Source organism: Equus przewalskii, chromosome 1 (genome assembly GCF_037783145.1).
Source record: "Equus przewalskii isolate Varuska chromosome 1, EquPr2, whole genome shotgun sequence".
Taxonomy (NCBI): Eukaryota; Metazoa; Chordata; class Mammalia; order Perissodactyla; family Equidae; genus Equus; species Equus przewalskii.
The window spans coordinates 158013855-158029988 of NC_091831.1; the positions used below are offsets into that span (position 1 = coordinate 158013855).

At 35.5% G+C, this 16134-nt stretch overlaps 1 protein-coding gene across 40 annotated transcripts in view; it reads right to left on the reverse strand.

Annotated features, from left to right (window-relative positions):
- HNRNPC (heterogeneous nuclear ribonucleoprotein C) overlaps nucleotides 1–16134 on the reverse strand; it is a 50827-nt gene that overhangs the window by 15050 nt on the left and 19643 nt on the right. For 22 of the 40 annotated variants that reach the window (XM_008528820.2, XM_008528825.2, XM_070585729.1 and 19 more), the window contains 3 exons: nucleotides 9126–9403; nucleotides 4174–4249; nucleotides 3493–3540 (listed from right to left, as the gene is read on the reverse strand). In XM_008528820.2, the coding sequence (XP_008527042.1) occupies nucleotides 3493–3540; nucleotides 4174–4249; nucleotides 9126–9366 (365 nt within the window). In that variant the 5' untranslated portion in view covers nucleotides 9367–9403. Of the gene's footprint in view, nucleotides 1–3492; nucleotides 3541–4134; nucleotides 4250–9125; nucleotides 9404–16134 lie in introns of all 40 variants that reach the window. The other 18 variants (XM_008528816.2, XM_008528814.2, XM_070585577.1 and 15 more) reach the window with 1 other exon arrangement.

The window sequence follows — 16134 nt, forward strand, 5'->3', positions numbered from 1 at the left end:
ATTTATAAAAGCAGTCTTTTACTAATATATTATTCTCTTTTATATATATTTGAATTTAAATGTTTCATAACAGAGTTAAAAAAGTTGAAATAACTATTTAAAAAGGATGTCTAGAAAACAAACACCAACCAGACATTCTTCATTTCACTATGCATTATTAGTTTGGAAGACTGCTGTCACTCATAAAGAAGCCTCGTTATGCTAGAGACGTTAGTTTTTAGAGGGAGGAGTGGTGGGGTGTCCATGATTCCTTCATTTGGTTATTTAGTGTCAAGAAAATTACGTAGTAATAATGTATGTCAATGTTAATAAAATATGGCTAGTAAAATACTAATTCAGAAGTCTAATTTTCAGTAACTTTAGCATATAAGAAATCTGGAGATTTTGATAATAAACAGGAATCCTCATGCTCTAAAGATTGGGAATTCATTCTATCTTTTTTTTTTAAACATTGGCACCTGAGCTAGTATCTGTCGCCAATCATCATCATTTTTTTCCCTCTTCTTCTTCTTCCCCCAAAGCCTCCCAGTACGTTAGTTGTATATTCTAGCTGTAGGTCCTCCTGGTTGTGCTATGTGGGGATGCCGCTTCAGCATGGCCTAACAAGCAGTGCCATGTCTGCACCCAAGATCCAAAGTGGTGAAACTGGGGGCTGCCGAAGCAGAGCGCATGAACTTAACCACTCGGCCATGGGGACAGCCCCGGAATTCTTGATTATCAATAGTTATAATAATATTCTGGGATCATTTACAATGCAATTTCTTATTTTTTATGTTTCTTTTAGTCTTCATAGCAACTCTATTACCAGGCATTATGACGACTTTGGTCATAGCCTTCTTTGCTAAATAACAAGTCTTTGGATTCCTAAATTGTTCTTCTCTCTGCTCCTTATCAGCTAGGTAGTAGAATTCAAGATCCCAGAAAGCTGGATAATAAAGAAATGCCAAATTTATGTCCTGAAATGTTTATGTGAATTTCATATTCTTAAGGGTATGACTAAAGGACTAAAGTGACTAGGCAGATACTGATTTAACCCCATTTACAAAGGAAGACCCAGAGCCTTCAGCAAATCTCAGAGCCAACTTCTCATCATCTTTTAACAAAGAATCCAACATAGTTGATTCAGGATCACTATGTCACTAACTAGAAGAACAAAAATCTTAACCTTGTGAATAGAGTATCTTCACGATGACTTCTAGAGGAAACTAATACCATTTTCCTGAGTAGTTTTTCCATTCTTGACTAAACATGTTCATTTTCCCACCAAAGACTTCAGTACCACGCTTCAGCTACCACCTAGTTGCTCCATTAATCATCAAAAGTCTTTTTCTACTGTCTGAGATTAGAATGCAAGGGGGAAGACATTACTTTTCACTGACACTTTAATATCAAACAATACATCAGATAATATCTAAAGGTACTCTCTTGTCTCTTGAAAAACTGAAGACTGAGGCCAACAGGGGTGCTGTCACCAATTTTTAGGACCAAATAGCAGTGGTAAGAAATTTCAAGCTATTTCTGCAAACATATAAATTTCTTCATTATTCCTTGCTTATCTCTTTTTTTCAATTAACCCTTTCAAAATTCCTCACATAAAACAATTTTTTCCCAAACTTATTTATTACAGTTAAGACGATAGGGATGGTCAAAGTTTCGCTGCTTCACCAAGACAACTAAAGTAAAACTTTAGAGGACTATTCTCATGAAGATAGAAGTCTACTCTTTTAAAACGTTCGATGCACTCAATTTAAAATAAGAGTTTCTTATGCTGGAGTCCACGATACCCCAGAAATTATCTCAAAAATTCAGTGTATTAGAATTTTTCTAAAAGGAGCCATATCAAAGAAATAGCATAAGAATCCCAGAAATAACATTACTTCTTCGTTCTTTCTTATCAACGATTCTCCGCCCTGCCTGGACATTAGAATTCCTTGGGAAGCTTAAAAAAAAATACACCAATATTTAAGAGTCTATTTAGACCAGTTGTTTAAGAATTCCTACAAGTGTAACTGGGCATGAATGTTTTTTAAAGGTGGCCAAGAAATTCGGCGGAGAGAGTAAAGGACAGTTACTTCAGACAAACTCACTAGGTTTCAGTGCCTTCAAGTTGTTCAACCAGTGACCAAGTTTTCAGTGGCAAAGAGATGCCCAGATCTGTTCTCTCAACTGTAAGGTCTGCCATGTTAATATTTTCAAAGTACAGAAATCATTAGTTTTCGAAGTATGTGTTCAAACATAGACAAACATAAAAATCTGAAAAAAATCTCTGCAAATGAAATAACCATTTTGATGATGCACAAGAGACTGAAATCACACAACCTTTATACAGCATTCAAGGACTTTTATAACGTAGATTCAAACTATTTTGCCAGTCTTATTCTTCTGATCTTTTGATGACTAGCTACCATAGTCTATGTGATATTTCTCAAATACATCAAGTGTACACAATCAGGTCTTTGCTCATACTGTTTAGTGGCTGACTTAATTCCTTTACCCAAATCCCTTGGCAAGACTGATCAACTCAATTCAAGTATTTCCGATCTGTGAAACATTCCCACATCAAGCTATTACTTCTATTCCAAAAGCAAAGACTGATCTAATCAGAATTCTTAAATACACATTAAGGTTTCCTTAACATGCATAAAGACCAATGTTATCAGAATGCCAATGAGATACTCATAATTTTTGCATATCATGCCATTCTCTGCCAACTAATTCCTACATCATGTCTAAATCCACATTCAAAGCCATCCACAACCTATCCCTATATCTTCCAATTTTCAATTTTATTTCTCATGACTCTCCAACAAATACTAACTCTGTTCAGAAGGCACATGAAGAAATCATCATTATTCCAACCTCCTTGCCTTTCAGAATCATATCACTACCATGCCAATCTACAATACAAATCTTAACACCTTAACATTCACTCCTAAAGCAATTTGTATTGCTAATTCATTATATATACTCATTGTTTCTTATTTTGTTATTAGTTGGTTTGCTCAAAAGAGACTGAGATTTTTAAGGTTAGGGATCATTTTTTAGCTTTGCTGTAATCCCCTACAATGAAAACCCAAGTGACAACTATACAAGAGGGAAATAATGAAGAGCAGATGGAACCACTAATTAAGTCCCATTTCATCATCAGGCAAGTCAGTCAGTCCTTACTTTTATTTGACACAGAAATTAAAACAAAAAGAAAACTGACTTGTCTCAAGAAAAACTGTTAGTCCACAAAATATTGGATATCCCCATATGCCCCGACAATATATAAACTGATTCTCTGAAATCAACAGAAATGTCACCCTTCCTAGTCTACTACTGACGATTTGTGGGAAAGTATTTTTCGTCTTGTTTTGGCAGAAAGGGAGGAATTTGTATGAAAATGTTTGTAATTACAAAAGGGAATATTAATTATCACAAAATAGAAAAATAAAATGGTTCTCACTAGATGGCTTTTTACCAGAATAGACAAAAACATCCTTAACATACCTGTCATAATAATCCCGTTGAAAGTCATAGTCCAAGTCAAAAGAGGAGCTGAAAAATAAATACCAAAGAGGATCAATCTGGAGCTGTTGATATAAATTCACAACAGCAGATGGGAAAAACAAAACACAAACCCATGCCAAACCAACCACAACAAACAGATCAACAGTTTACCATGAAATAATCCCCAATCATTCAAATAATAGATCACTAAATTCTAATCACTTTATTCCACTGGACATTCAGTGGCCAATTGCAAATTTAGGCAAAAGTTTGCTAAAATTTCAACACACAACATAATAGCTAAAATAAGAACAGTGTAAAGTACAACAGTAAACTAAACATTCTTATGCCACCCTCCCTCCCTTTCTTACTCCCTAGCTTCTTAGAAGATTTTAACTCCTCTTGCAGGATTTCAATTCATGCTATAAATACCAAACTACTCTTTAATAGTACAAATCTCAGGGAATTCTAATAATTCTCTGGGAAATGGGTGAAAAGGAGGTACATTAACACAAAATTAATAAAGCATTACTTTTACACAGATAAAACACACTACAGTTAACCCTCCCCACATCCAGAAAACAGATAGAGAAGATGCCCACTGATGGACACAATGCAGTTATAAATAATAAAGTTCCGGACCTGAGTAGAGGGGACGGAGAAGGGTGTTCTGGTACTGACCCGTACATCTCCGCTGCAGATCGTTTCACACCTGCTTTTCCTCGGTTCACTTTTGGCTCTGCAGCCAGATTAATATCTGAAAAAACAAACCCCAAAATTTTAATGACAATGGGGGGGGGGGGAGGGGTAGTAGATCTCAAACTACAGCTTTTAAAAGCGAACAGTCATATAAATCAACAAAGGTCTAACAATGTATATTATCTTTCCTCATACAAAAACGCTCAAGAATTTTTACAAGGTTAGGACTCTCTTATGTTCCACAGTAAAAATGTGTTCTTTATTCATAACACATTTTGTCTTTGGTACCTTCCACCATTAGCTCCAACTTCAATGAAACTCTCATCATTTAGAACACTCACTCAATTACTATCATAGGAGAAAGGTATCAACGACTAACAGTTGCCCAGAGATACAGTGAACCCCTTAAACAATATTTACATGCGCGTGTGTGAGCACACACACACATACCAAGAAAAGGGAAATAAAGGAGCAAAAGGAAAACAAAATCCTAGTTTCCAAATACAACATAATTTTTGAAACACCTATTCCAGAGTAGCAGGCTACTTATCCTGCCACCCACTGCCGATCAAACAGGAGTTCATAATCTCCCTCTTGTTCTAACAAAAGACCCTATTTGCCAAAAACCAATTAGCCAAGAGCTAGCTCTCCAAAACTAAGCTCATCAAATGACCAACTGAAAAACAGACTTTTACTATACTGTTTGCTAAACACCCTTTATGAATAATCTTCAGAGTTCTTGGTTCACTAAACTCATTTCTAATCTTTACATCTAATATTTATAACAACCTTGCTTTTACAGTGTTAACTTTGGACTCATATAAGCTTTTATAAAACTAAAGATATAATTAAATTTTTTAAAAGTAATTTTAAAATGTTAAAACAAAATGAAGCAGAACTAAACTATACATCAAGTTGATTACACAACTTTATAGAATTATTTCATGTGGTTTTAAACTAGAGTGCTGAGTCAGTATCCAGAATAGAACACACATTAATAAAAAAGAGGCTCAAATCTAAAATTGCATTTAATCATCTTAATTTTGGTAAAAATACAGGCATGGTTATTTTGAAACTACAGCACAATACACATATAAAATTGCATCTTTTCTTTTCTTAAAAAATTATTGCCATCAGGGCTGCCCCAGTGGGGCAGTGGTTAAGTTTGCATGCTCCCGTTTGGATCCTGGGTGTGGACCTACACACCGATCAACAAGCCATACTGTGGTGGCAGCCCACAGACAAAACAGGAAGATTGGCACAGATGTTAGCTCAGCAACAAACTTCCTCAAGCAAAAAGAGGAAGACTGGCAAAAGATGTTAGCTCGTGGCAAATCTTCCTAACTCCTCACTCCCTGAAAAAAATTACTGCCCCCTGTTCTGCCCAGTGAAACTAGTCAGAAGTGATTAAAATTCAGAAATAAACACTGCTAGTGTTCAGACAGTGGTTTCTAAATAATTACCATTAAAAGGAGCCATGGCTTTTAGGAAAAAGTGGCAAAATTCCAGGTTTAGGTCAAGACATATAGACCCCAGACCTGGAGTATTTTGTGGTGCCAGAAAGCAAAGAATGCAAAATTACACGAGTAAGGTCTCAAGGACACAGGAACACCCTTGATGGTGAACCACTGGCCAAACAGACAATATTTTGGGCTCTAAAGAATGATTTGCAATGGACTAAAACTAAATAAAAGCAATGATTATATTTAAAGGTCGCTACAGTATCATTTGAAAAAGATTTATCCTGCCTTTCAAATGTGAACAGCATTTCAGAAAAACTAAGTATTAATGAGAGAAGTTGCAAATTTTAGAAAAATTACAGTTAATAAATGCAAGAAGAATTAGAAAAGCCACTCTTTTGCAACCCCTAATGAAATACCTAAGGGATGATCACCATAAGGTGAAAAATTCATAGGGAACTTTACCATGGATGAGTCAGGATGTAAAACCTGAACCCACAAACTATTCTTAACATCATTAAAAACGGGAAAACCATGTTACTTGATGTGATATAATATGAAGTACATAACGCTATCCATGATATATTTTCACCAAAGTAAATAGAATCTGAATTGAATCAAGTCTCTAGATCTGCACAGTCCAAGACAGTAAGCTGTTAGCCACAAGGGGCTATTCAGCATTTGAAATGTTTTTTAGTCTGAATTCAGATGTTTTGAGTGAAGTATACACACTGGATTTCAAAGACTTCGTATGAAGAAAGAATACAGAAATACCCCAATCATAATTTTATACGATTATATATTGAAATGACAATATTTCGGGTATATCGGGTTAAATAAAATATATTAAAATTAATTTTACCCATTTCTTATTACTTCTTTTACTATGGGTATTCACAAACTTAAAATTAGGTATATGGCTCACATTATATTTCTATTGGATAGCACTGCTCTAGATCTACCAGTATCGGACTAAACAGGGGTAGAAAAAAAATAAATGACATCACAAGGAAGCAATCAGTACACAGTGTGGGAAATACTAAAGATTTCTTCAACAAATAAACGTGATGAATCTTTAAAATGAGAAAGGAAGGGATGGGGAAACTCAGATTTAAAGACATCTAAGAGGCAACTAACCAAACGCATATGTGGACATGGATTAAATTCTGATTTGAATAAAGTCAAGTTATAAAAAAAAGTTTGGGACGAAGAAGAAATCTGAATATGGACTACTAGATAGTACTAAGGAATTACTGTGAATTTTTTGTGTTAATTACTATAAATTATATTATCATATAATTTACAATCATCAGTGTAGTTTGCATTTTGTTATTCTGAAGTCTTAAAAATACTCTAAGAAACACTAAAAAATACTCTAAGAAACACTAAAAAAAAAAAAAAAAAAAAAAAACCCAAAAGACAGAAAAGAAACATTGATAGATAAAAACAAGATTAGTCAAATGTTGTATCTGTTGAGCTAGGTGAGATGTATCTAACATACAGGTTCATTACATTCTTTCCCCAACAGTTAACAAATATAATAAAACCCTGACTTTAAGACCTCTCATAAAACTCCTGTTTTAGTTCATTTTTCCCACATCCATTTTACAGATGCCAGTTTTATATATTCTGAGTTATTGTGCACTTTGGGTGTAGGACAAATAAGTATGAAAATTTCTTGTGTATTCTCAATTACAACTGCCCTGCTCTATGTGTCTTAAATGTCAAGGACTGACATCCATCTTGAATGTCAAGGTTCTCCAGTCTCCAATATTCTTCCTTCCCAATCCATTTGGATTGGAACGTCAAAAATTAGCATTTTGAGAAGGGTTCATATGTGTTACACAAATTACACAAAATGTTTATTCTAGAATGAAAGAACTATAATGAAATAATCACTGAGAAACCATAACCAAATGTCCAAAACAGTCTCAAAAACTGTTGAAACTTTTCTATACAACATGTGGCAAAGATTTATAATCATTATGAAATGCTAAAGTTTTGAGTTCTATTCTAGGGAAATAACAACATGAAAACACTTAAGAGGGAAAAATCCACTCCAATATGAAGAGAAAAATCCAAGTAGGAAATGAAGCATAAGTTGGACTTTAAATCTGTTGTACATTATGTATTTTAAGAAATTGAATAAAGACTCCCATTTATTTTTTTTGGTGAGGAAGATTTTCCTGAAGATTGTGCTGAAAACAAAATGAAAATTGCACTAAGCAACCGCAGGAATCTTCCAAAAACTAAAAAGTCTCATTTAATTATGAATGGCTATCACCTTTATAAATCTATAGTAAATAATTTGTTAATTTGGTAAACACAATATATTACCCACAATGGAACTAGTCATTCTACAGTGCTTGACATCTCTGTGTTTATTCTTTTTTATTCACAAAAATCAAAAAGAAACTGACTTATCTTACAAACCCTTCAGCTTCCCTAATATTCACACCCGAGAAAATGAGCTATACCAAATTACAACAACTCTGACAGCAAATCCCAGAAACCGATAAGCAATTAGAAAAATATTCAAGGAGATGAAATTCTACGATCATCAGGAACATACTCATGTGCTCTAATAGTCTTAATATATAATGAGAGCTTCTAAAGTTGAGAATATAAACCATTATCTGAACAGAGCTCAGATCTCATTTCTCAACATTTGAATACCCCAGATCACAAAGTAGACCCCTATTGGGGGAACTAACATCTAAAAGATAACCAGAGTTTATGCTGCTGAAACAGATGTAACATGCAAGACTTATACTAAAAACTTCTGACGAATCATCTCAATTTATCTATATTCTCTTGACAACCCCAAATTACTACTACCTCAGATAAGAATAGATAATAAACTCGCTGAGGTACTGTTCTTTCAATTTTAACAGATCAGGAAATTTAAGGGTCAGCCAAGCTATGCAGGGCAGCCCATCACACAGTTGTGAAGTCCCAATGCAGAGCCAAGCAATCTGACTCCAAAGTCCATGAGTGACTAAGCTATACAGTACTACCATGTTTACAACCCACCATTGGTTGAATCCTCGGATGCGGAACCCATGGATAAAAAAGGCCAACTAAGGGACGTGAGGTCCAGGAACCCATCCCCTGCAGATACCAAGGGACGACCGTATTGTCTTCCCCCAGTCCACTGTAAGTAGTAGGACATAGCCATTTAGACAGCAACTGTACCTTACGAAATTTCATCCCTACCTCCCCTACCTTACTCAAGACTGCCAAGTGAGGGTTATCCAGTCTCCACTAGACAAAACGACATAACAAACAAAATCCTTATTTAGCCTTTTATACCTATAAACGTAACATTTTAGGAGGAAATCAGTCACAACATCCAGAACATCTCAGATAACATGTTAGCTTTATAGAGAGAGAAGAAGAGAAAGAGAAATATGAACAGAAAAACTCTCTCATCTGAATTACGTAATCAATGAAAAAATTCAACCCAGACCTTACCTAAAACCTGGCCAGCGATCATTCTGCCATCCTCTCCTGCCACAGCAGCACGGGCATTTCTCTCATTAACGTACTGAACGAAGGCAAAGCCCTTATGAACAGAGCAACCCACGATTTTGCCATATTTCGAGAAGATTGCCTCCACATCAGATTTCTTGACCACAAGAGTATTGAGATTCCCAATGAATACACGGGAGTTCATGGAGCGAGGATCTGTCTTGTTGGTAACATTGCTGGCCATTGTTTTTGATGATAAGGTTTCTCACAAAGCCGAAAAACTGGAAGAAAAAAAAAAAATGTAGTCATGTCAAAAGATGCTAAAACCAAAACATTCCTTGATAAAACTTCTACTCATTTTGAACCACTGACTACCGAGAGTATCAGTCAATTAAAGGGATCTCACAGTAGCCAAGTATTTTACTATTCAGAGACTAGAGTCCCTGAATACATCCTCATGGAAATTCAACTTCCTCTTCTCTAGGCTATTCCAGTAACACTAGACTGTTATTTAAAGGGGGGGGAAATCCTCATCAGACTATTAGCAACACCATCTTCTTGGACACTAATTCCAAGAATGCTTCTCTATTGTAAAGTCCTCAACCAAATTAGAACTCCTTAAGCGCTCTACTATCAATTTCTCATGTTTTTCACCTTCCCAGCCAAGGAATCGAACTTAACCATTCCTTGCCATCTATCAATAAAATTTCACCTTCTTGCACATTGCTTTTACACTAAAATGAGTTTCACTGATTCACCCAGAGATATACAAAACTCCAAATTCTGCCTACAAACCATTCTTTAGCTAGATGAATGTGGACAACTGACACTCTACCCTTCAAGTATAATCCTATTATACAAAGGCAATAAATAGAACCAATTCATTCACTCTGGAAATATTTATTTCCAAGGACTTCAACTGATGTACAATACGCCATAGACACATTAAGTATCAATACCATCTTTTTATGGAAAGCAATGATTCTTTACTTACATTTTATGTAATAACCTATAAAATACAGCTGGGATATTTAATAATACTGGATGGTGATGATGATAAAACTAGCAAGTAGAACACTGCATGAATCAAAAGACAACCAGGAGAACTAGGAAGAGAATACAACTTCCCTTAGACTGTTTCAAAACAAAAATTACCTTTCTTTATGTATGCTATGGAGGTTCAATTCTATCATATTTACATGGAGATTCATAATATCATAACCTTAGGTCTTTTTTAAGTGAAAATGTTTTGACATTCTTTTAGCTTTTCTAGCTGTCTGCTGCCCCTTCCCTCCCCAAACTCAAACAGTTTAAGATGGACCCATCTTAGATTTACACAACATTCTTAAAATTAATTTACTTCCCATTCATCCTTTGAAAGATACAAAAGAACATCAAGATCCCTGTGTCAAGTATCTTTCCAATCCTCAAGAGAATCATGACAAATTAGTACTCACAGATCATGCGAAAATGTCTTTTACATATATATTTATGTAACAGAACAGGTAGTATAACATCATTTATACATGACCACTACTTTCTGATCCTTAAAACAACTAGTCATTTTATAAGCAGTACTGATTTTAAAGCTATAACAACTGCTTTTCCCTTCTAGCCTTTCTGAAACTCAAGAAACAGTCTGTCTTTATTTTGATTCATAAATTATCTTTATAAACAGTAGTTCTTAACTCATCTTTTGTTTTTTGACTAAGTAATGAAAATTTACCAAACAGCAGCCACTGAGAATCACCAACAGCCTTTCAACTCTAAGTGTGAGTGCCAGAAAGCCTTAGAACACCAACAGGAATTAAGGCAGAAACCTACTAAAAGGCCTAACTGGTTTCAAATATTATTGCTGGCTATTAAAGTCTGCTAATTAATCTAAGAGGAGACATAAGCCCGTTTTCAGCAAATGTTTTTCACAAACAATAAACTTATCAGTAGGAAATATAGGTCAAATCTCCCTGGTTTTAAGATTTTATTTTTTTTCCTTTTTCTCCCCAAAACCCCCCGGTACATAGTTGTATATTCTTCATTGTGGGTCCTTCTAGTTGCGGCATGTGGGATGCTGCCTCAGCATGGTTTGATGAGCAGTGTCATGTCTGCGCCCAGGATTCGAACCAGCGAAACCTGGGCCGCTGCAGCAGAGCGCGCGAAACTAACCACTGGGCCACGGGGCCAGCCCCATGACTTTTTTTTTTGAGGAAGATTAGCCCTGAGCTAACTGCAGCCAACCCTCCTCTTTTTTGCTGAGGAAGACTGGCCCTGAGCTAACATCGTGCCCATCTTCCTCTTCCCTGGTTTTAATGAGAAGAAATTATCTGTGAGAGTAAAGAGGATGGTTCTACATGCCACCAGCATAGTGAACACGAAGGGAAAACATTCAACAATAGACAAACTAATGTTCCCTTCAAAGTATATTACTTTGAACTACAGAATAGAAATGGATTTAAATGATCTTCTCAATTTTCTTAAGGATGGTACATAGCTATCACCAATCTGGATGTAGAGAATTCATTACATACAAAGAATGCCTTAGGTTATTAGGGCTTAATTCTCTCAAGGAATCCCATTTGAAAAGGATAGTAGAGAAACATGCAAGTATACAAACAAAAAGGTGCTAACAATGGTTGTCATCTCTAAGTTTAAGGATACAATTTTCTCATTTTTTGATTATGCATGGTTGTAAATTTGCTACAAAAATCATGAAGTATTAACAGAAAAACAATATAATGACCCTAACTTCAAAAGCGAGGCTAAGGTCAATGAAATAGCTTTCAATTAACATGTTTTTCATTGAACATTTATTGAATACTGTTTCAGCTAAGTGCTAGGCACCAAGGCTACTTCAGGGGACAAACAGGAAAAGATATGATCCTCAGAGTTTACATTCCAGTAGTCCGGCTGCTTAAAATTTTACTGAAGGGGGAAGAGACTTCCCAAAGCCTTAGAAATAACCAAATGATCTGAGGTCACACTTCACCCTACCTCTGATCATTAAGGCAGCTTACCAGTGAAATCTGTTAAGGTAAGAAAAATGGTCAGTACCCTAAATGCAAAAAACCTACTGGAAAAGAACTGGGATTCCTGGAAGACAGCTGCAACAGAAGAGGATAGTTTCTGAATCGTCACATAAAAGCAACTAGATAGTAAAGCCAAAAACCCATGAGTAGCATTTGTAATAAATGGTGTCAAGGTATCCCAATCAAACTCCAAAATGCAAGCTGGTTAAAGGCAAGACAATAGCCAACATGCATGGTTATCTATCACTGAGAGAGAAGCAAAAAGCAGCAATAGTGCGTCTAGAAATTTAAGAATCCCAAAATATCCAGGTAGTATTTACTGGAAATCAAAGGGAACTAATTTTAAGAAGAGCACTTGAAACAAGGAAGGTTCTGCCTGCTCCAACAGCAGGTAAGTACAAGGTACTGCAATAAAAAGGCCTGAAAGGGCTAGACCAGCTTAGTCTCTATAAAATCTCAAAACTCAGAAGCCCCACGTGCACCATTCAATTCTTAATCCCTTTCCTCCCCCTAAAAACAACTACTAGTCTAACTTCACAGTAATCACTTTCTTTCTTTTAAAATAATCCTATCACCTAAACGTGTATCCCTAGATAGTATAGGCTTACCTATTAAAACCAAGCTGAAGTGCCTTTAAGGCTCTTTTTAGGTAAGTTCCCCTTCTATCCCTTTAACTTAAAATTTATCTCATGAAGAATGCAGGGCGTTTGAATTGCAGTTTCCCAGTCTGAATTTTCAAGAATTTCATACTCTTAGAACAATTTCCACGTATTTCTTGAAATTGGAAGCTGGGACGAAAAGTTTGATCAGACTCATGTGTGACCCCTTTGAAAGACTATATATAGGTAGCACTGTCTTTTTTGTGATGTTATGCTTAAATTCTGCCATCTCTCTCTAGTACTACAGTGTTACAGGCTTCTCTCTTAATACATTACTTAGAAATAACTCACAGTACAGTTCTCAAAGTACAAATAACTCAAAGTACAGTTTCTCAGTTCCTGCATTGTTAATAACAGTCTGCCCATGCCCTTTATACTTGTCAGTTTTACTGGGTATAAAATCACTGGATCACATTTTCTTTCCTTAAATCTTACTCCATTTACTTCTGGACTATCAGAGGGATCAACCCAAAGTGGAAACCCTGCCGGCAATGTTCTATTTTTCTCAACTTGAACAGCAGTTACAAGAGTTTTTGCTTTTTAACAACTCATTAAGCCGTTTGGTTTTTTTTTTTTTTTTTAAGACTAACAGAAATGTAATAGAGCTAAATGAGTACATTTGAGGCTATCTCATAGGTCATAAAGGTCTACACTTTAAGGTAATCTACCCTTATAGAACAGGTCAATTTCTCCTAGCTTTTTACAGCTAAATGCTAGAGAAGGAAGAAATGGGAGTGACCGCTCTGACCAGCTTAAAAACCAGACCCAATGGTACAGTCTCAAATAAATAAATCAGGGCCAGCCCTGGTGGCCTAATGGTGAAGTTTGGCATGCTCCACTTTGGCAACTGGGGTTCGCTTCCGGGTTGTAGACCTACACCACTCGTCAGTGACCATGCTGGGATGGTAGCCCACAAAAAAAACAGAGGAAGACTGGCAACAGATGTTAGCTCAGGGTGAATCTTTCTCAGCAAAAAAAGGAAAAAAAAGGAAGAAAGAAATGAGATTTCAAGTGCAAAAGGAAGTTGTAAAAGGAATGGCTCAATTTTTGCTTTTGATCTTATTTAGATTTCTAGCATTTGGTTATATTCTACATGCATTTTTGTAAACAGAATTTTAACAACTCAGTATTCTAATTACCAGCAATTTCAGTCTTCAGAAAATTTACAGATCACTTTAAATGATGTGGGAATTATGATAAAATGTTTAAGTCAAAAAGCAGTACCTACAATTTGTACAATATACAACAAAAGGCATATATAAACTATCCTCATAAAAATTATGTGCTTAGGATATATGGCAGAAATATTTAAATGTTCTGTGGGTTCCCTGCTTTTGGTTAATCTTTATTATCACTTTCATAGTTTTTCAGTATTGTCAAAATTTTGTATAATGAACATGAAAGTTCTTTTATGGGGGAGGGGGACAGGAAAAAATCATTTTAAAAAATCAAGCACCAATTCCTTAATCAGGAAATGCATTTGAGAGAAATAAAAAAAGTTAAGTCACATTAGTAATAACAATTCCAGTCTTAAAAGCATTTGTTTTATAAAACCATTCAAATGTTTTGAGAACATCAAATGTACTAATACATATACCAGTAGTCTAATAATGCTGTTAAATAATGAAGCAATGTTCTTCTACACGAATTAGTAATTACTTTAATAACCTAGTATCTTCATGGAGAATAACAGCCAGTTCATGGACTACAGTTTATAAATATTACAACTTTCCACATTTTTTGAAAATCAAAGTTTCTGGCACATCCTAAACACTCCATAATTCCTCATAAAAGATGAAAGTAGTCTAGTCATATCTTTTAAGCTTCTGCAGCAAAATCATTTTTAACTCAAATTCATTAAGATAAATTCATTCTTTCTTAAACTCAATACTGAATACTATAGAAGATCTAAGTAAATAAAAGCACAAAGATTTTTAAAAAACCAGACTCAATTTCTTCCTTAAAATTGATTTTAAATAGAGTAAAACCAATAGGGAAAAGATTTCTGAACTGATTATGTTCCATTGTTACTCTGCATCCTATTTATTCACTAGCAGAGATCAAGTGGATGTGGTTTCTGGAAAAGCAGAATTCCACCACAGTACAAACAGAAAAAGAAAGACTGAGTGTTTTCCTACAGGCTGCTGGGTGGTAGCACTCAAATCTCTAGTTCATGGACGCACGTGCAATTATGTGTTTCTTTAATACATTTTTTCATCCCAGGTTCTTATTCCCAAGATTTTTATCATCAAAGGATCACTAAGCTTTGTCTTTACCTTGGTGAGTAAAAGTCAAAACTAGGAATAGAGTTACTTTTACTGTCTTATTACACCAAAGGATCTGTGTTGTGTGTCCATTTGATCTTATGCTTTATTTTGAAGTAATAAAAGCAACAAGAGATTTTAGTGGCAGCCTGAAGGACAAGAAATGCTGAAGATTTGTGGATACAGAAATGTGTTTCTATTCCCACTTTTACCATCCCAGTCACATCCTAAAACTAAAATAAATAAATAAAATCTACATCTGGTTGGTATGCAAGCAAATGTCAATTTTATTTCCAACTGTTCATTCTAAAGTTTGAGCTGGTATTATAACTCTTTGCCCTCTTAAGAGAGGCAAACCTAATCTTGTATTGTCAATCTAGGTAAAAATTTGAGAAATGTTTCTAACTACTCCTCCATTTCTCTTAAGTTCACATTACATCTCAAGTAAATTCTCCTGGGAAGAGGTATAGCAAGGTGGGAAAGGCAGGCTGCACTATGTGATGACTGAGATCCAGAAACAGGTTATGAAGGTTCTGGAATGTGGCTGGGCCAAAATCAATTCATCACGGGAATCAATTCTTCAGCCCACTTGCCTTTATATCCTGGGCACTAGAACTGCACCTTCAGTGCAAAGGGACTGAGGGGCTGGAAGATAAATACTTGACAAAACAATGCCATGCACTCACATTGTGTTCAGTATCATATCTAGGCATATTCACTTAAAAAAAAAAAACACCTCCACAAAACACAGCAGAAAAATAAGTAAACAAGCCACAAGTTGCTTCTACTAAGCAATTCAGCTACTCCTCTACCTGTTCACCCTATTCACATTGGCTCATCACATTATACTCCCTCATATCACATTATCAACTGGTCCAGAAAAAAAGAAATCAAAGATGGCACCAGTATGGCTTATTAGACGTCAAATCATACTAACCAGAGAACAAGGGAAATAAATTACCTCAGACTAGAAATTCCTACCTTAAGAATTTTCTTCAGGGGCCAGCCCTGTGGCCGAGTGCTTAAGTTTGTGGGCTCTGCTTCGGCAGCCCATGCTTTTGCCAGT